At 38.3% G+C, this 21,137-nt stretch overlaps 1 protein-coding gene across 2 annotated transcripts in view; it reads right to left on the bottom strand.

The window, feature by feature from the left end:
• Positions 1-21,137, bottom strand: part of PRDM5 (PR/SET domain 5) — a 96,578-nt gene that overhangs the window by 60,039 nt on the left and 15,402 nt on the right. Inside the window, exons 3-7 of one of the 2 annotated variants that reach the window (XM_026081435.1) lie at positions 19,181-19,303; positions 6,470-6,647; positions 4,194-4,368; positions 2,865-2,957; positions 2,482-2,603 (exon numbers count right to left, since the gene is read on the bottom strand). In XM_026081435.1, coding sequence (XP_025937220.1) covers positions 2,482-2,603; positions 2,865-2,957; positions 4,194-4,368; positions 6,470-6,647; positions 19,181-19,303 — 691 coding nt within the window. The remainder of the gene's footprint in view (positions 1-2,481; positions 2,604-2,864; positions 2,958-4,193; positions 4,369-6,469; positions 6,648-19,180; positions 19,304-21,137) is intronic. The other variant, XM_026081436.1, reaches the window with a different exon arrangement.

The following is a 21,137-nucleotide window of genomic DNA, read 5'->3' on the forward strand; positions in this document are numbered from 1 at the left end:
CACTCACAGACAATCAAAAGGAAATCACTGAGTGGCTCCTGAGACTGCAAAAGGAGAAGTCATCCAGGACCATCAGCAATTGTCCTGAACAAGGGGTCTGGTCTTCCTAGCCCCTTTACACATGCAACTACGTAGACCTGCTGACTCAGATCTCTGCTCATTTAAGAACACCAATGCTATGCTTTATTACATCTTGTTAGTTAGCACACAACGTGAGCAGATTAGTCACTTTATATTCCTTTGGTTTCTAACATAAAAGGTAAAAAAAAATAGGGGTTTTTGCCAATTCCAATTATACTACATGTCCTTCCAATTGGTGCTTTTTCCATTTATTGATGTCAAGAGAGCGTACACAAATGTTAGCACTGTAATTCCATAAAGAGCCTTTAATGTAAATGTAAACATTGCTGCTTTTGTAAAAGTAATTTCTTATGCAAAGACATTATCTTCCAAATGGCACTGGTAAGAAGACTTATTTAAATATATTATTTACCTTGTCAAAATAAAATTGTGTGTTAAAAGTTGTAGGAAAATATGTAACTACATTTTGCTAAAAGATGTTGAAATGACTTCTAATCTCAAATGACCCATAGAGGCCTGTAACTAAACACACAAACATTTCTTAGCCCTCAGGGACTACATTTAGCAAAACATGTCTTAATCTTCAGTGTTTCCATCTGCTGAAGATTGAGTAGGATAAAACTAAAGCAGCTAAGCTAGAAAATAAAGGCTACATATTTCATAGCGATACACCACAGCCTGTTGTTAATGGAGGAACTTGTATAGAATGTTATTACTTTCCAGATCATCTTAATAAGTCCACAGTTTTACTTCCAAATCAAGAATGGTATTTCCGATAAACATTTTCTACGAAGATATGAAAGAATCTAACAGCAGGCTCTAAGAACACATAGGATTTAAAAGACTTTGAATGTAAACTCAGTACACTCAGCTTAGGTCATACTGTCACAATGGATCGGAGGAGTGAAAAAATAATAATCTTGAGGAAAGCTGCCCATGTGCAGGGAGCAGACTGTGAAAGCAGTATACAAAATATTCTTCCTACTACAGCATATCCAGTCAATCAGTTCTTCAGTATTTAGATTTGTAGTAGGAAAAAGTACTTAACCTCACATCTGCATTTGCTGTTATAAAACTCATGATAAGCATCAGCATATAATTACATACATGTAAATACAGAAATACACTTAGTACTTTAATATACCAGAGGATTAATGAGAGCTTTTCAGAAGAGAGGGAGGTGACAGTGAATATTAAGTATGATGATCTTTCTATGCCTCTGTTCTTAGCTTTGTGTAACAGGCAACACAGGTGAGAATCCCCTTCACTTTCCCTTGCCAGGTAACACAGGGCATGAAGGAATTCTAGAGCTGTCCCTCAATTGCAGTAGGTTGTTTTCCTTCCTGCACTAATACCAGCTGTGATACGTATGACTTCCACGAGGCAAAATAAAAGCTCTGCTCACTGTGCAGGCAGGAAAAAAGATGTCCTTCATGTGTCTACTCCCAGCCATGCCTGAAGTGGTCATACAAGAGAGGAACTGCAGAAGTTTTACACCTCTACATAACCGACCAAAGTTGAGCCTAAACAAAACAATGCTCACAAATGAGAAAAAATGTTACTGATATTGGGAAAAAATAAATAAATAAATAAACGAGAGAGATAATCTCTTACAAGAATGGTTATGGAAGGATTTCTGCATGCTGTAAGAGTCTGGCAGAAGAAAAGCTTCATGTAACGAAAACTTTACAAAGCATCACAGTGCTCTCATCATTAACTAAAGACTGTTTTCTTTGCTCTCTGGTATTCTGCTGTCCCCACACATACTGATCTTCCATTGACACTGAGAGGGAACATGCAGAGAGAGCAGAATGCCAGAACTGAGATCTGCATTGTGGACCTGAGAGAAGCGTTTTGCCCTTTCATGAAAACAGAGTGAAGTTTGATTGAAAACTATTGATTCGCAGTGCAAAGATATAAAAACGCTAGGGTCTAAAGGGACTAGCGGATTGTCTGGTCTGGCTTCCTGCACAACAGAGGCTATAGAATTTCATGCAATACCCTCATCAAGCCTAATCGTTTGTGAAGCATGTCTTCCAGAAAGACATCCCATTGTGTCCTGAAAATATCAAAAGATCAAGAACTCACCACTTCCTGTGGCAGTCTGCGCCAATGGTTAATTTTCCTCACTGCTGAAATGTTGTGCTTTATCTATTATTTGCCTAGTTTAAACTTCCCTGGATTCCTATTACACCTTCTGCAGCAGACCAATGAGTCATCTGGTATACAGTAATTTCTCCCTGGGGGAGAAGGAATACTTACTCTTATAGGTAGTTACTTCTTAGTTTTCTTTTTGATACAAATGAATCCATTAAAAAGGAAATCAAAGACAATGTACGTATCAGGATGATTCTTTGTTTGTTTGTTCGGTTTTTGAAGAAACATTAAACTGTTTCTTACCACTGTGAACATTTTCCTTATGTTTTTTCAGGGCATCCTTACTCTTGAACCTCTTCCCGCAGCTATCTGCCTTGCATATGAATCTGGCATCCCCTCTGCACGCCTCCTTGTGCTGTTCATAACTATATGGGATAACCATCAAAGAAAAATAATACATGAAGCAATATCTACAGAAATCAAACACATAGCAAGCACTCTGAGCTTAACACATGCTACAATGCAGAGTTCCAAGGCCACCTCATGCATTACTTACAGCAAATAGGAATGAAAGCATTTGACTTCTTTCACTGTTAGGATTCACATAAACTAACAAGCTTGAAAGCTAACATGCAAAGGGAGGCCAGCAATGATATGACAGCAGTCCAGTAACTCAGACACAAAACCTCGATTCTGAGCTGAAGGAAGTATTGCAAACAGAGCACTGAAAACTTCTTGAAGAGTCTCCTGGGTTGATATTCTCTGTGCACTGAAGTACACTAAAAAAATAAAAAATAAAAAAATAAGGGAGACATTCTGCAATTTACACAAGATCGCAGTAGCTAAAAATGCAGATCCAGTTCTACAAATATTTAAGTAAATAAGCAATCTAATTAATGCTTGAAGTATCCTGGAATTTAGTGGGACTAATCACATGCATAAACAGCAAAAGTTGGGGCCATACTACTGTATTCTTCGTCAGATGAATTTTGCATGATGTAAAGATATATCTAATTAGCCATACAGCACAAATCCAAATCCTACCACAGACCAGAAGAAACAAACATATTTTCAACAGAAAATATTTAATTATCATCACCAAATACTTCTCTGCCAATATAATTTTATTTTATTTACTTCCATGAAAGAACAAAGAGCTTATAAAGAGCTAATAGTTTTAGGACTCATAACATTATTCAAATATAAGAAACAGATAAATTCATTACAGCAACAGTCTTAATTGCATTCTATGCAATATGAGTCTGTTCTTTCCTGATATGAGAGAATTAGATTAAATGGAGTACTATATATAATTAAATGTATAATAAAAAGTAATATATCCATTTAGTTACAAGCACAAAATATATAAACAACAAAAAACAAAATCAGTTATATTTGTCTATGAAAGTATAGTGCAAGGTATATGGCTTTAATGACAAAATTGCATTATTTACACTATCAGGGACAGAGTAAAAAAAAAAAGCTCTTAAATTTCCCATCTTTCATGTTTGTATCTTTTTTTGTTCTTCATCCAATATTTAATTAAGCCAATATGAAGCACAGTTTTTCTTTTCTTTGTTTTTTCATATTATCACCTTTTTCTTTCAAATCTTACTCAAATTCTGCAATGACACCCACAGCTAGAGTGCCATTTCCTAAATTATCAAATAGTCCACTAATACAGACCAATGGTTCTGCACCAAACAATAGCTCTGATCTGCTCTACAATGTATGATTTAAAAAGATAAAATATTTGTTGCATTTCTGTAATTCAAACTGAGGTCTCCAAGAAATACAGGAAGTCAACATATTAAAAAGATGAATGTAATGAACAAATTACAAGTGACTAATTCAAATAGTAAAGGTAGTGGAATCTATTGTACCTCTCAGCCTCATAAGTATTACGGAGTGGGTTCAAATACATAGGCAAAAAAAATTAAAGCTAAAATTGTGATTAAGCCAGGAGAAATTAATAATTTAAAGGATCACTGAAAAGCATTCTTGTTCCTACTCACTGTCTCTGCAGAGCTTGTTTAACAGGGAATTTCTTTCCACAGTTTCGGCACTTAAATTCCTTCTCTTCACTGGGTTTTTGGTGCAATGTCTGAAGATGTTCAGCTAGGATCTCCTGGCTGGCAAAACTGGATTCACAGTTTGGGCATGCATGGTCCTCTTTACAGCTGAGGGGATCTGCATGATTGGAGGAGAAGGAGAAAACAGTGAAGGAATAGTATCCATGGAATATATTGGTTACATTAAGAAATACTCTCTGCCAAAAACAGATTATGCAAAATGCATCATAAAATTCATGACAGACATTGCCTCTTAATGGATTATCCACACAAAATGCCAGCAGGTAAAGGATAAATATTTAACGCTAATACCTTAAGCAAACTGTGCTCTTTCTTACTTATGGCATCTCACCAACAATAAAGAGTTCTCGAGCACATTTCTGCCCACAGATATGCCTGTGCAATCTTACTCTCTTCAACAGAGGTTTCAAGACATCTTGATATACAATGAAGTTCTAACTCCAGTTGATTCTCCTGCTGTTATGCAGACTATTGCAATGGTAGCAGGAGTAGAAAGCAGCATCAGCATAGACTGTTTAGATACAACACAGAGATATTTGTCTGCATCAGTGATTTTAGACTTGCTTTGAACAGGGATGTAAAACAGAAGTACATTACAAGCAAATACTGTTATAAGCAGAGACAAAAGCTTCAGATAAACTACGTTTTCGTTCCAGGTAACTGCCTCACATTTCAAGTTAAGAGAAAAATAATTTTTGTAAAGTTATTGCTAAATAGATTTTATAAAAGAAGCAGCAAATATAGAATATAAACAAACATAGCTTAGCATGATCACTACCACTTCCCAGAATGGCACAATATTATGATTAAATCAAGGTTCCAAGTGAGGATGATTCAAAATATCAATGAGTACAGGTTTGCAAATCATCCAACTACTGCAAGACACTTGAAGCAACCCCTGAAGTTCATATAAGAAATAACTACTTTGTATTAGTTCTATATTCAGATATTAAAAGGAAAACTGACATTATGTAATACCTCTTAGCTACTGTTCCAGCTGAAAAAGCACCAGATTAACCAGTGAAGGACAATAGTGCCCATTCTGGTTTTAGGGTATGACACTGTGGCCTGATGCAGTGGGCAACAGATGTACCACACTTCCTCTAAACAAGCAAGTTCAGGGTCACCACGCACCACTAACTTCTCAGCCATATGATCTAGCCTGCATACACCCCTCTCTGTCAGAGAAGCCACTCTGTTGCAGGTACCCAGACCAGACCATTTACTATAGATTTACATCACCCAGGAAAAGTTTCTTCTTCCTAAAGGAAGATGCTTTGTTAACTGAAAATAATTATACATAATTACACATTATATATGCAAAAACTTGACTCATTTCCATTACCTTCATGCCTTGAACCAGTCTTTCTTACAGAAAGAAGTACACTTACAACCTTGCATATTTCTGAAATCACCTTTTCTCCTTTCTTACATACAAATACTAAACGTGTTACTCTCTGGTCAATACATACTACACAGGCCTTGACAGATTTTTCTTTTTAATCTTACTAGCCAATCTGCAGTATTATATTTTCGATTGTCTCACAGTTTTAATGTGGAGATCTTCTGCATTTCCATGCCCCTGTGTGCATCAGAACGAATTTTACTGCTGCCTCAGGAGGGGCAGCAGATGCTATTTCTTCTTTCCAAATAGCCTATCTTGCTGTGTTAATTACCACCAGTTTTATCAAAAATGGATGCAAAGTATTAAGATGGATGTGATTTAGGCTGGTAGTCTAAACTGATCATCCCGGCTGTAAATTCACCACAGTAATTCAGGTCACCTATTTTTTCTTAGACATCTTACCTTAGGATTGGCTGAACTACTTTATGGAGAGGTTTACTTCTCATCACTTATGACAGAGGGAACCTACCCCTCTCAGATCAAAAACCTAGCTTTCATAAGGCTATAGTCAGGTGAGATGAAATTCATCATTAGTTTAAAAATTAATGATAACTTGTCACAAAATGTAGGCTCACTTACTGACTCTCAGTAACTCACAGGAGTTGCTTCCCCATACTAGGCAAAAAGAACCTCAACCCAAAGCAAATCAATGAGGTACAAAGTCATACAAGAGCTCAAACTACACTTGAGGGCCCTTCCAATTCCCCTATAGTATAAAGTTGGTGTTCTCTTTCTTCATTACTACTTTTAAGCTCTCAATTTACCTTATTTTTCACATATTGCTCACCTGCACTTTTTTCACCAACTGACTGCACTTCTTTACTGTTGCTACTGTCTTCATCTTCCTGGATAACAGTGACTTCTTCCTCCTCCTCTTCCTCTTCTTCCATGTCACTGTCCAAGTAGCCGATCAGAAGTTCTGTGTCTGTTTCAATATCTTCCACAGCCAGATAGAAAATGTTTTCCCCTTCCTGTTGCAAAACACAGAATGACTGATTATGAGTATGAATGACTGAATGTATGACAAAATGACTGTATGAATGACTGACTGAGTATGAATGAATGACTATATCAGAAAATGTAAAATCTAGAGCTAAATTTGGAACCCTGAACTAATACTAGCTCTCAACTATGGAAGGGCTGGCTCTATTTCTCAGGGAGCACAAAGTTGGAATAGCCCTTCTGAGACTTCTTTCCTAGTGTGGCTGCACAGATAAAGTGCCCTTGTATTCTGGTGTTCTGGAAATATGCCCTCTGCCTCACCTGTGAGGCTTTTACAATTTGTGCTGTAGCCTAGACCAAGGACGAAGTGGTGTTAAGGTACTCCCCTCATGGCACTCCCTGCCTGACAAGAACTTCAGAGCTGGAAAATGAAACATTCAAGTATTAGAAAAATAACAAAACTTAAGTAACCAATACAGCCTTAGCTCTGTCCCCTACTGGCTGTGTGGCTTACATATTGTCGGGGGGGGGGGGGTCTGTTTGGTTCGTTGGGTTTTGGGGTTTTTTTTCCTTAGAAGATTCACAGACTTCTTCTTGAACAGACTTTCAACCCTCGTCAGCACCTTCACTACCAAGTTGACAGGCACCTCTCTATAACACATATTCAAATGTCAAAACCCTCTGCAGGTTTAAATCAGTGCAGAGATGCAGATCCATAGAAGGTAGAGGATACAGCCCAGATCCTGCATGAGAGGACAGAGTAGGGAACAATAAGGCCCAAAACCTTCTCCACAATGAATAAATAAGCTTCCAAATAGATACATAAGCTAACAACTTTGTCTTTGAAAATGTTTAAAGTTACTGGGGGGAGGGAAGGAAGCTAATTTAACAAAAGCAGCTGTCTCCTAAACTGATATATAGAGCTGCTTTTTTTGCCATATGTGAACCAAGTGGTTTGGGTACTACCCAAAGCACCAAAAGCAGACTCATGCTTACATAATGAAGACTTCCAAGTACTGTCATAAATCTTAAAGCTCATCTGATTAACATCCAGGAAAGTTAACTGAAGCTTCTTTACAGTACATCTAGCCATATATTTTGTAACAAGCTTCATAGCACAAGGACAAGATAATGATTTTTAATTTTTGTAAAATACTAAGATTAATTTAAAACTGTCAACAAGGATGTAGTATTCCTCATGCTTTGGAAGGTCTGTAATGTATTACACAAGTTACTGTCACACAACAGTGAAACCTATTTAATTCAACAGACTCGGCAGCAGCTGCAGCCTTCAAGGACCCACCGCTTTTCTGTCCTTATCTCAATGACAGCGTTTGAAAACAAAACTAATTATGCATTTTCTTCAAGATATACTCTGCAGTCCAGATAACTATCAGCATGCCATCCTAACTTTTGCTTACATCTAAGAGTTGCTGTTTTTCATATGCCTCTCTCAAGAGTTTCAGAGAACTTTAATTTACTACAGTCTAAATTCAAACCAAATCATCTGCAACTCTAATCTGAGAAAAGGTAAAAGGTCTTCCTACATTCATTCTCCACTTAGGCTAAAACCACTGGGGGAAACCTCCTATATATCACCATACAGGACCAACAACCTTACTCTAAAAGCCTGGCAACCTTATGTTAGCATGTAGAAGCAAATAGCTATTATGGGTTTGAAACAAGAAAAAAATTGAGTATACCATGTGAAAATAAAGTCTCAAACTTACTAATTAAAGAACCAATTAGTGCACCTTTCAATTAGTTTACACATGACGTATCTTACACTGCACAGTAAATCTGGGGGAATAGCAACCCATTCAGGTTATTCCCTGAAGGTTCACCTAGACCAAGTATGTGTATCCCAACAGCCAAGCTCTTATCAATACTACTGCATCTTCACCATCTCTGCACTTCTCCAAGTATATTCAGGGCATATCTCACAGCTCTTTGTGCTAAAAGGTGTCCTGGTTCTTTCCCATTTGTGTACTTTTGGTTCATAATAAGATTAACGGAAAAAGTACTACATGGCCCTCAATGCTTCACCAATCTTAGCTGCACTTTCATTGAAAAGGATTTACTTTGGGTTCCAATCCAAACTAAAACAGTTCAAGTACACTCCTCCTCCATGGCTAATTCGTTTGGCTTTTTCAGCTATGCTAATTGTCAGGTATTCAAAGCACTAATTAGTTCAGATACACACCCACTGCCACAGCTCCGCAGGCAGCCTTTTCAGTGAAACAAATGGAAGTGATCCAGAAACCACAAATAAAGGAATTTAAATCTTCCCCTCCACCTATGGCCAGCAGCACCTGCATGAAGTGCATTTATCTACATGCCTGAAGACACAGACACAGTGAATATAGTAAAAAATCTTTCAGATAATCTAATAACCCTCCCATTCACTAAGAACACACCTGCAGCTGTTCTGTCTGCCCATCTAGTTAGGCCATACTGGTCAATTTGTTAACAATGTTCATCCGCTGTAGGCCACAATGGTCCTTGGGGGGAAATTCATAGTGTTGGCTGGCATTAGGACCTCCCTTCCACCTTCCCTTGCCCTATTCCTCGTTTGCTATTCCACGTTGTTTCTCTCACCCCCTTCCTTGATTGTCTCCCTTTATACTGTGGGTCATTGACCCTCCCAGCAAATGCAGTTTTCTTGTTCAAATAACTCTTGCTGTTCCATTTTTGCTCAGCTACAAGTACTTCTCCCATTCAGAGTCTTGCCTTTTCCATACAGCTACACACCTTCATGTGTGTGCTTTGGAAGACAGGAAGTTGGCAGGGAACATGGGCCAAGGAGTGTCAACAGCCCACCACAAGGTTGGAAGGGCACCATCACTCTCCGAATACACTGTTTCATCCAAAAACTTAAGACAGATAGGTGACTTCTGAAAGCTGAAAAGAAGAGGAGGATGAGGCAGATAGCCTTGTCTTACTTGAGAAAGCAGAGGGCTTTTCCATCCTCCAGGACTTAGCTGGCTGCAACCAGGCCTTCCTAATCCTTACCAAGTTTCCTCCTGCAGTAACAACCTCTGCTCTTAAAGCCCTCATCTGGCTTCCCTTCACACGTGGTTTCCCGGCAGCAAGCAAACTCTTCAGCCTACCTGTTCTCCTGCCAGCTCTCCTTTGCTTGCTCTCCAAGCAAGCATACTATTCCCCTTCCTCACTGAGCTTTGCCTGCAGCTCCAAGGTGCCATGTTCAAGTCCTGTAAGGGTAGAAACTGCTATCCACGAAATTTATGGGGATATCTTAGGAACTGTGGCAGGAGAAGTCAAAGCCACCAGCTCTGGCACAGGAAATGTCAAAAAGGGCATGCAGTGCCAGGAAAGACATCATCAGAATAAAGATGTCTTCTCAACAGTGAAAGCAGATCAGGTGCCGCTGGGCATGAGCGGGTGAAGCAAGCTAGCCTTAGAGATGTGCAGCTGGGGACCAAGCAACTCCTGCTTCTCCAAGCAAGTAAGGAGAAACAGAGGACAAAAAAACTGGGGGAAGCTTTTCTGTTTTCACAATAGTTATGTACATTGAGAAGGGCACCACTGTTTAAGCACATCTCCCTGTCCCACTCAACCTGTCCCTGGGTGTTGCAGCATGTTTGTAGCTCTCATCGGCCAGGAAGCAGAGGGATCCTGGAAAGACTTCTCTTCAAAAACTGGAACACACGTGTATAGTGGAGACATTCAGCCCAGGGGCCCAGGCTAAATCTAAACTGCAGTATAACACCCACATACAAAGTAGACAAAAGGACCCTCAGCTCTGATCAACTAATCTACTGCTATCTTGCTGTATATTGCTTGTTATGGTAAAAAACTTTGAGATGTGAACCTGAATTAAACAGAATACTAGGTTAAATTAGTATGGTAATTCCAACATTCTCCTCACATCTTTATGCTATATCACAGTTTTTAGTGATAGCTTCTGGGGAAAGTTAGAATACTTTTCCAGCTGAACATTCAGTACTGTGATAGATTTCTTTCTTCTTTGGTTACAATTATTATCTTACATTACATCGGAAGCCATCTCTTTCAGTCTTCCATCTGCAGCAGAATGTATTTTACCACAGTAATAATGCTACATACCCAATCATGCAGTAAAACTCCTTGGGAATTTGAATGATGTGTACAATAGCCATACAAACGAGAGCTGCTGAATTCTCTTCTGTCAAAAATGGTTCCCCATATCCCTCACTGTACAGTTTAAGTTTAGGACACATTTTCCAATCTTTCAGCTCAAAAATTAAATAGTTTTGGTTTCTTTCATCCTTATTTTGTGCCCCTGCTCCCTTTATTTTCCGGCTAGTGAAAAAGAGAAACAAGAAGCAAAAAAAGAAGAAACATTAATAAAAAATATATGTATAGAACTTATTTTTAAAATGGTATCTTCTCACAGATCTTAATCTTAAAGCCCAAAAAAAAAAATTCCTTACTGAAGATGCATGTTTTTTACCTTACAAAAAATCAGCATCATGCAAAAAGACTGAAGATGAAATCCATATACAGGAACAGGTTCTACTTTTGACATGGAAGTTCAGACAACCAGGCCTGAAAAATTTTTTAGTTTCTTTCTTGTCAGTACTATGTACAAGCCATCTGACAGGAATATGGTACACCTCTTGTGGACTCATTACAGCCACTTCCCATTTGTCAGATCACTTTTGCATGCCACCATCCATTTTCTAAATATACCACTCTTTTAGAAATATCTTGCAGGCATTTTAACATACTGCCACAACTGCATGTACCGCCATGACTGCATGGCTTCTGACAGAAAATCTGGATCATGCAAGAAAGTGGGAGCGCAAAAAATGTAATTCCAGCGAGATCACCATTCTGATGTCTCCATGGAGAAGCACTAAAACTTTTGATTCTTCTTCTTGATGAAAGCTTTTGTTGTGAAAAGTGAAACCCATTTTCTTCCTCCTTCCCAGGGGAGGTTGGTGTCAGCAGCATTGTAATGGCATGTGTTCTGTACATGCCCAGTATGGCACTCTTTCCATAGAAGTTAATAAATCTATAATATCCTGAACTGAGACAGTGCAACTTAGGCACTAGAGATCCTCTTGGAAAATCTGTGGATCCTCATTCAGAGGCTCTGTGGAACACGCAAAGCATCAATTAAAAAAAGTTTATTTTCATTTGCTTAGATTTGAATAATTTGTTAACATCCTCTTTTTCTTATCTATAAGATTCCTCACTTAAGTTACAACTTCTTCTTTGATACATGCTCTCTTGAACTATTCTGCTACATCCTAGTACACTGTCTCCCATAACATCCTCGTAGACAAACTCAGGAAGTGTGGGTTAGATGAGTGGACAGTGAGGTGGATTGAGAACTGGCTGAATGGCAGAGCTCAGAGAGTTGTGATCAGTGGCACAGAGTCTAGTTGGAGGCCTGTAGCTAGCGGTGTCCCCCAGGGGTCAGTCCTGGGTCCAGTCTTGTTCAACTTCTTCATCAATGACCTGGATGAAGGCACAGAGTGCACCCTCAGCAAGTTTGCTGACGATACAAAACTGGGAGGAGTGGCGGATACGCCAGAGGGCTGTGCTGCCATTCAGAGAGACCTGGACAAGCTGGAGAGGGGGGCAGAGAGGAACCTCATGAAGTTCAACAAAGGCAAGTGCAGGGTCCTGCACCTGGGGAGGAATAACCCCATGCACCAGTACAGGTTGGGGGTTGACCTGCTGGAAAGCAGCTCTGCCGAGAAGGACCTGGGAGTGCTGGTGGACACCAAGTTAACCATGAGGCAGCAATGTGTCCTTGTGGCCAAGAAGGCCAATGGTATCCTGGGCTGCATCAGGAAGAGTGTTGCCAGCAGGTCGAGGGAGGTGATTCTCCCCCTCTCCTCAGCCCTGGTGAGGCCACATCTGGAGTACTGTGTCCACTTCTGGGATCCCCAGTACAAGAGGGATGTGGCACTACTGCAGCAAGTCCAGCGAAGGGCTACAAAGATGATTAGGGGACTGGAGCATCTCTCTTATGAGGAAAGACTGAGAGAGCTGGGCCTGTTTAGCCTGGAGAAGAGAAGGCTGAGAGGAGATCTTATCAACGTGTACAAGTATCTGAAGGGAGGGTGTCGAGAGAATGGGACCAGACTCTTTTCAGTGGTGCCCAGCGACAGGACGCGAGGCAACGGGCACAAACTGAAACACAGACGCTTCCATCTGAACATGAGGAAAAACTTTTTCACTGTGAGGGTGACAGAGCACTGGAACAGGTTGCCCAGAGAGGTTGTGGAGTCTCCTTCTCTGGAGATATTCAAAACGCGCCGGGATGCAATCCTGTGCAATGTGCTCTAAGTGACCCTGCTTGAGCAGGGGGGTTGGACTAGATGATCTCCAGAGGTCCCTTCCAACCTCAGCGATTCTGTGATTCTGTAGTTAGAGAATACTGCTTTCAGTATACATCTGTTTCAAAGGGTGTTGATCATTCTAGCAGTAATAACGATTCTCATTCCATTCTTTATTTCTAAAATGTGGCAGGAGCGAGCCTGCATTCTTTTCTGCTTTTTGAGAAGACGTAGTTTTCAATTTCTTTCCCTTTTTCAAATCAAACAAGGAGGAAGCCAACACCACAGGGATTAGCTTCTGCTTCGGATCTAAATCCCAATTTTCCCCAAAGTTTAGGGATGTCTGAATTTAGCATTCCATTCCAAATCTATCTTTAATTAAAATATCATTTTACTGATTTAAGAAACGCTGGCTTATTAAAACCTAAAAGCATATAAAACATGCACAGAAGTTCAGACCTGTGACTTTTGCTGCCAAAACCAACCATCAAAGTCAACAACTGAACAAGCTTTCAACAGCAGTGAACCAACCTGCATGGCACCATACCCTCCAGGAGAGGCCAAGCATCCTCTCCTCTGTTGACTTGCAAGTCTACACACATGTGGTTGCTCAACACCTCCACGAACTGCTTAGCATGTTTGCAACTAAGCAACTTAACCAGATCCATAGCCTATCAAATGCATTGAAAAGACTTCCACTGATATCAGCAATGACATCATTCCCCATACAGAACTGGAATATTTGAAGCTACACATGGGGGTAGCATGAGAAGGATCTAGTCACCACTCTTTACATCAGCTTAGTGTAAGAGAGCCTAAAATCAGGTATGAGATGCATTTAAATTCAAGAAAAACATTTTTCCTGTAATCTCAGTGCTGAAAAGAGCTTTGAAGGATTTCACTCACAGTTCCTAGATATTACTAAGGTTCCTATTGCAAAAATTGAAAGTGCAGCAGGTATAGTTTAAGAAACCTCATGGAGAAAATATGTATTTTATTCTTCAGAATTGAATTCTTCAGTAAGAGAGTATCTGAACAGCACTAGTATGTACTCAACAACAGATAAATGTGCATCACCTGGAATTAAATCATTCTTTTTCCTACAAAAAAATTGAAGAATCAAGCAGATGTTCTCATTCTCTCCTCTGAGCATACAGGGTGCTAACAACTATGATGGTTTAACTATGTACATTGCATAACAAGTTAATCTTTCCTTTGTAGTGAGCAAGCCACCAGTAAATTTCACAAACTCACAAAACTATCTTGTAATATGTAAATTTAATAAACAGCTTAACACAGTTTGTCCTTGCTTTCCCTGTGTCTTCTCCCCTTACTCTTGCCTGCTAGGTGGAGATAGCCCAGTTTTGCTATATTTATTATAGTGCTGTCTCTCACATACTAATCTTCTTCCATTACATTTGCGAAGTATGATTTTAAATCACTCCACCACTTCACAGTAAATATCCTCTTTCACATTAACTTTTGCTATTCCATTATTCTAACTCACGGTATTCTGACTTACACCAGACCATCTTGATGTCTGCTTACGAATGAAAGAGCATTTGAATTTAAAGCTCTAGCTGGCTGCGATTCTGTTTATAAAACAGTTTGGATCTTAACCACAACAGGATCTTTGTTGCATAGTAATCTCCAGCAAAGAGTGTTTAATAAAATTACAACTGACAAACAGATAAACATATGCATTCAGGATTAAAGAATATTGAAAATATAATACTCTAAAAACTGAAAAACAACTCCTGCAGGATTTTTTGATAGGAGCCATTTCCTTTTGATTATGACAAATACAATACATTTTTGCTACATATCAGGAATCATATTTATAAGCAAATTGTTAGGAATGGCCCAGGGCAAAAGAGATTACAATTCATACAGTCTCTGTTAATGCAGGAGTTGTAATTTTACAGCTACATGAAATATAATAGAGGATTAACTCATTCAATTGCCACTGGAAATAAGTTAGATGAGCCTCCAGCAATTCAGCTGTGCAAAATATTCAGAAAAACAATCAGTACATATGCAGGCACCCTCCAACATTTCAGTGCATTTCTAGTGGTCACATACCAATATTAATTACAGAACAGCTGTTAAAAACACTTTCCATGTGTTGTAAGTGAAAGAATACCCAAACATCACAACTCCACGCTAGAACTGTGACATAATTCAGAGTCCAGAACACTCACCACAACAACAGCAACAGCCTTCACCTGAACTAGCCTTTATTAAATATGTAACATCACAGCAAAATGCTTCTTAAAAAAAAACAAAACAAACAAAAAAAACACTCATGCGCTACAAGTTTTCTTTTCACCACCGGAAGCATTTTGTACAGGACTTAAGTATGATCTTTGGATACAATTAACCTAAGATGAACTATTCATATTTTCCAGCCAATCCCAGGATGCGGTTTACTTTATTTATGTACATGCATTTACATCCACTTCATCTTCTTTTTAACTGAATGCCACACACTAGGTAGCAAACAGTGAACTGATGACCAATCACTTTATTTTGGATACAAGATTATGATGTTTATCACTACTGCAGTAACACAGTCAGGTTTGGAGGTGTTCTCAGAGTAGACCAAAATGCTCCCATTGCAGTGTTTGGAGACTGGAAAGAAAATTAGTGGGAAAGAGGATTAGTCAAATTAGTACTAGTGAGAAGGAAGGAGGGAGTCATTTAGCTTCTATTCACATTTTTGTATACATAAAGTCTCATAGAAAATTTCAGAAGGGCAGCTGTTAAGCACACAACCAGGGTTAAGTTCTTAAGCATTCTTTGAACAGACTTAGGACAACCAGGGGATCCCTTTGTTCTACAGCTGTGGTTTATTTTATTTTGGTTGGTTTGCTAAAAGAATAGCAGAGCTTTAGGATTTACATCTCAATCTATTAACATGGGATCAAACCCTGCAAAGACATATGGGCATATTTATCTTTACTGAACACAAGTAGAACCTATTCATGTTATGTGTAATTAAATACGTGTGTGTGTGTGTGTGTGTGTGTGTATAGCATCAAGATTACTCCCATAGATCACTCACAATTTGGTAAGTGATTATTGATCATATTAAAAGAGAGAGAGAGAATTTAGTAAATCCTTGTTTGTTTTCTGAAGTTTGCCTTTCCTATACCTTTCATTATTTTGTATATGTCGATCATGTTTACTCTATTTTTCCTTTTAACTTATTCAGTCTTTTTTTCTATGGAAGCTTTAATAGGGCTCTAACATTCTTGCCGTTTTTTTAAACCATCCTGTAACTCCACTTTGATCCTTTAAAAAGCATGCAAAAAGCACTAAGCACATTCTAAGTAAGGAATAATATTATGCAGTGTAGCTATATTAAGAGTTTAATATATTAATCTTTTCATTTCTTTATTTAAATAATTATTTTCATTATCTGGAAGAAAAAAGAAAACCTGGCACACACTGGATATTCCATTAAGACTTCTATGCAGAAGTTCAGGTCATTTTACTGTTTTTATTTAAAATGCAATAATGAACATGAATTGTTCACACTGCTGCCTCTTGTGAACCTTACTTTGCATTTGCTAACACTGATTGTAATTTGCTATCACACTACCTATTCACTGATAACAATATGCATTTGACAATGCCAAGGACTCCTAATCATGTACCAGGTCTTTGCATATTTGGTACTGTAAGAAGGACAAAACATTTCTCCACAGAACTTACTAGGTAAGCCTTGATATAACAGAGAGATAAAGACACAAGGAAAAACACACAGAAATAATTGCATAGGCAGCAGTCACACTAAATTAACCATTGACTTGTCATAGACATCCTGGAAAAGCATAATGAAGCAGTCATTCATTCAGTGTTGACAAGAGTTTTTGCTACATGGATGAACAGTGAACACTCTTTCTTATTTGTTATTCAAAATTCATATGTAACCAGATGTGAAGACCTAAAGAGTCTGAATCAAAGATAAGATCCTAGAATACAGGCCCAAAGGATAAGTCGATGCTGCTGCTGTCCATAATGATCTGAAACAGGGGCCAACAACAGTAACAGGGGTCAAAGAAAGTATTAGTGGCTACACTGCAGTCATGTTCAGCCAGTAATCTGTGATGGGATGTCAGAAATAGGCCAAGGTTTTAATTTGGAAGCAGACAGATTTGTCTGGAAGAAAGAAGTAGTTCTCAGGTTTCTACAGAGATCATTCTTGAATTTTTATTTGTGCATCAGATCACCTGGAGAAAAGCTGGAGACATGCACCACAAACTGACATTCAATAGAACTGGAACTTTGGAAAGCAGGAGAGGCAAATCAAGCAAGGGTTGGCAGCTAACCAGTCAAATTTCTTAATGCAGTACCATAACTATTGGTAGCAGTCACTACTCTGACAAAGGAAGAAACACCACGGAGAAGAGATGTGGTAGGAAATAAATCAGTGGAATGGAAATCACAGCAAGGTTCACAACTGGAACATGGAGAGGGAGGCCAATATGAGGTCAGAGGGGGAACCAGCAAGAGTAAACTTACTGGGCAGTGCTTGCTTAAAATCCAAATAAGCAAACAGTCCCTTTGGTGAACAGGAGGTTTAAGGAGTTGGACAGGTCATCAACACAAAAATTGAATTTACCAGTGCTGAGTGTAATAAATTATGAACTGAGGAGAAGGAGAGGGGAGCAGGAGTAATCCATCAGAAGAGAACTACATGCTGAAGCTTTACAAATATATTTTTTCTATATAATATTTTTAAATAAAGATTTTGTTCTGTTTTATTTCATCTGAAAAGAACTTTCTTTTCTTGGCAAAGCAAAAATCTAAATATACTGTTTGACCCCCCAAAACATAAGTTTCTTTTAATTCTTTTGTCAAAGATTTGCAGGTAAATCTTGGAAAAAGTCATCTCAAAATGAAAAAGCAGAATAATAATTTTAAGACATGCTGATAAATATTTCCCCTTTTCTCAATTTTCCCCTTTTTAATGGAAAAAAATGCCAAAAAAATAGTTTCAATTTGCTAAGTATGCATTTGGAGCAAAAAATGTAACATAGCTATGCGACTGTGAAACTGAGCTGTTGAGAATAAATATGCAGACAGCTCATTTCTTTCATAAGCTCTGAAAGCGCAATACTTAACTAAAAAAGTATCACAGTCTTTGTTACTGTTCTGGGAAGTCACAGAATGCTTACAGAAAATGAGAGATTAAACAGACTAAGACTCTTCAGCTTGAAAAAAGAGCTGTCTAATAAGATGGAAAGGATATAATAGGGTTCTGTAAAAATCAAGGCCAGCATAGAAATATGAACACGAAGTAACTATTCACTGTCATACAAGGATTAAGGGGAATCAAGTGAAATTAAGAGGTTGATAAAAGAAAAACAGAAACATTTTTCAAGTAATGTGTAATCAAAACAGTGGAAGTCATTACCATTGAATGCCATTTTTACATTACCATGTAAAAATAAACTGTCTGGATAAATTCATATCTGTAGCTAAGACTAGAAAAAAAATTTTTTAATTAACTTATTCTCAAGCACTGCCTGATCAATCTAACAGATAATTAAATCCTTCAATTCTCTCCTGTTTTCTACTAGAATATTTTATTTTAAGCATCATGGTTGTTTTCAAACTTGTTACACTTTTATAATAAATTTTAAACTAATTATAAAGCAGAGACATGGTTCTGCTTTCCTCACACCTAAATTCATATTTGAGTTTGACAAGGAACACAACTAGCCTTCTAAATGCTTCACTAGTCCTGATTCAACTAAGTGCATAGCTATATTTTTAATTTCCACCAAGAAAATAACCCAACTGGATTCAGGCAGACGTTTAACAACCTGGCTGAATCAGGCTGTAGTGAGAAAATTAAACTGTTGTTGCAGTATGAACAAAGTATTCTGTAAATGATTTTTTTTAATACAAACTGTTCATTTTACTATAAACCAGCAGACATAGTAGTGAATTAGGAATTCCATACATGAAATTAAGTGATTCAGTGTAATTCCGTAACAGTGGATTAATGCAAACGTTTCAAAGATAATCAAATTCTAAATAAGGACCTCTTCAGTCCTTCATCTTATTAATGTCTTATTTTTGGTATCACATTTAAGCACAAGAGTTCATTTTCAATAAGAAAGGTGGGGAAGGGAAAGCAGCTTGGTTGCTGCGGTTCTCATATTCTGCAATTTTACTGCAAGAAATAAAGACTAAATAGGAGAACAAATTATTAAATTAGTAACACGAAGCAGATGGTAGGAATCCACCAAAATTACCTGGATGGCCGCCAGGTTCTTTTGTTCCTGTGACGGAGCCTCATGGACAAACCGCAGCCAATTAGAATGGCGTGGATTGCTTGCATCCAAGATATAAAGGACTTCACCTTTACTCCCACGAACCTGAAACATTAACAAGAATAGGCAAAATTAAAACTGTTTACAGTACCCACCAAACGCAAGTATTTGCAGACACACACAAACACATAAAACATTAAGACATGTTGGTGCTCAGCAGGTGAATCTTGAATTCAACAGGTACTCCCAGCTATGGTGCCCATTCGCCTTTTTCTATAAGCACATTTACCTCAGAATAGGCAGGCAACTCATAAATCCAGCAACTGGTGTCAGTTTCCTTTATTGAAGTCACTCTTTTCTTAGTCTTTTCCTTATTAATTATTTATGTCTGCTTTATGACTGACTCCTGGATCTCCCCAATCCATTTGTATGATTATTAGTGCTCATGTTCTTTCCTCCCCCTTTTTCCTTCAAATCCTCCTTTCCATATGATCTTGCCAGAAACTGATAAAATCTGAGGTCCTTTTCCCTTCCAAACCTATCATCCCTCTTTCAGTTTTCCTGAGTTCTCCTCCTTCACATGTTTTGATGCCAGCATTTTACTCCTACAGTCTACCTAGTTCTTTCTCCTCATGCCCTCTTGTCTGTTATCATTCAGTCTGTCTCTCATTCCTTCCCAAGTTTGAAGGTCACCTGCTTCCAATTCCTTTTCCCTTCCTCACAACTCACTATGATTGTCCCATCTTCCTTCTCCAAAATACTGTCCAAGAGTGGACCATTTTCTTCTGTAACGTACATGCGTTCTCCAAGTTGCTCATCAACTTACTGTGCCGTGTTTCTCTTCTACTGACACTTCAGACAATACCAGCAATTACTTTCTGCTAAATATAAGGGATAGGACTTTCTCTGATCTCATACTATTTCAACCACCATTTATTTCCAAGACCAATGAGTTCAGGCTCTTCCTCCTGAGTTTCCATATTCCTGCAATCACCCATTTCCATGTTTGCATCTTTGCAAACAAGATCTTTGACTTGATAATTCTTCATCCTTTACTTTCTTTTTCAGACTTTGTATTCTTCCAGAATAGCTTGTCCTTTGCCCATTATATTCTCTCTCCAAAGAACCCTATTCCCCTCTACTGCCAATTCCCAAATCTAGCTATTTCTATAAAGTTTCACCACCTCCAGAAGCATCTCAGCTTTAACCAACAACCATTACAAACAGCATATGTCCAAATCTGAACTCATCTTTTCCACTATCTTTGTTTGCAGCTTCCCTCTTCTGTAATTATACCAATTTCTCAACCAGCTTCCAAGCCCAACACGAATTAACAGCTCTCTGCCTCTATTGCTATCCCATTACTCTGTCAGTAAAACCTGTTTTTTTCTTCTTTATCACCAAATAGATCTTTTCTTCTTCATCCAAATTCCAAATCCAGTAAATATGCTTTCATTGCTGTTACCTCTTACTGCTCCAGTGACAACCTTATCCTTCCCAGAAACTTATAAACCACTCTTTGAAAACTACATTCCTCATTTCTATTTCAAGTCTTCTATGGTTTTCTGGTCCTTTAGCACTTCATCAGATTCTTTAGATCCAGGACCAATATAATTGTATTTACCTATTCTATATCTCCTATTTTACTGCTCATTAAGACATCTTTCATATATACATCTTCAAAGGGAGTTTAAATATGTAGCCCCAATGAATACCAGTCACTCTTAAACTATGCGTGGCTGAAATTTTACCAGAATATGAGATGATTTCAGCAACAGGAAATTAGCATACTATGTAGGTGAAGGGCTGTAAATTATTTAGCATGGGAAACAAACATATTTGGGTTTTGTCCACTAAGTGAAGAAACCACTTTAAAAAACCACCCTGTAGAACTGAAAAAAGCTGTAAGCATCACAAACTTAACTAATAAGTGAGGCAT

This window comes from Apteryx rowi, unplaced genomic scaffold (assembly GCF_003343035.1).
Source record: "Apteryx rowi isolate R43461 unplaced genomic scaffold, aptRow1 scaffold_55, whole genome shotgun sequence".
In the NCBI taxonomy this organism is placed as follows: domain Eukaryota; kingdom Metazoa; phylum Chordata; class Aves; order Apterygiformes; family Apterygidae; genus Apteryx; species Apteryx rowi.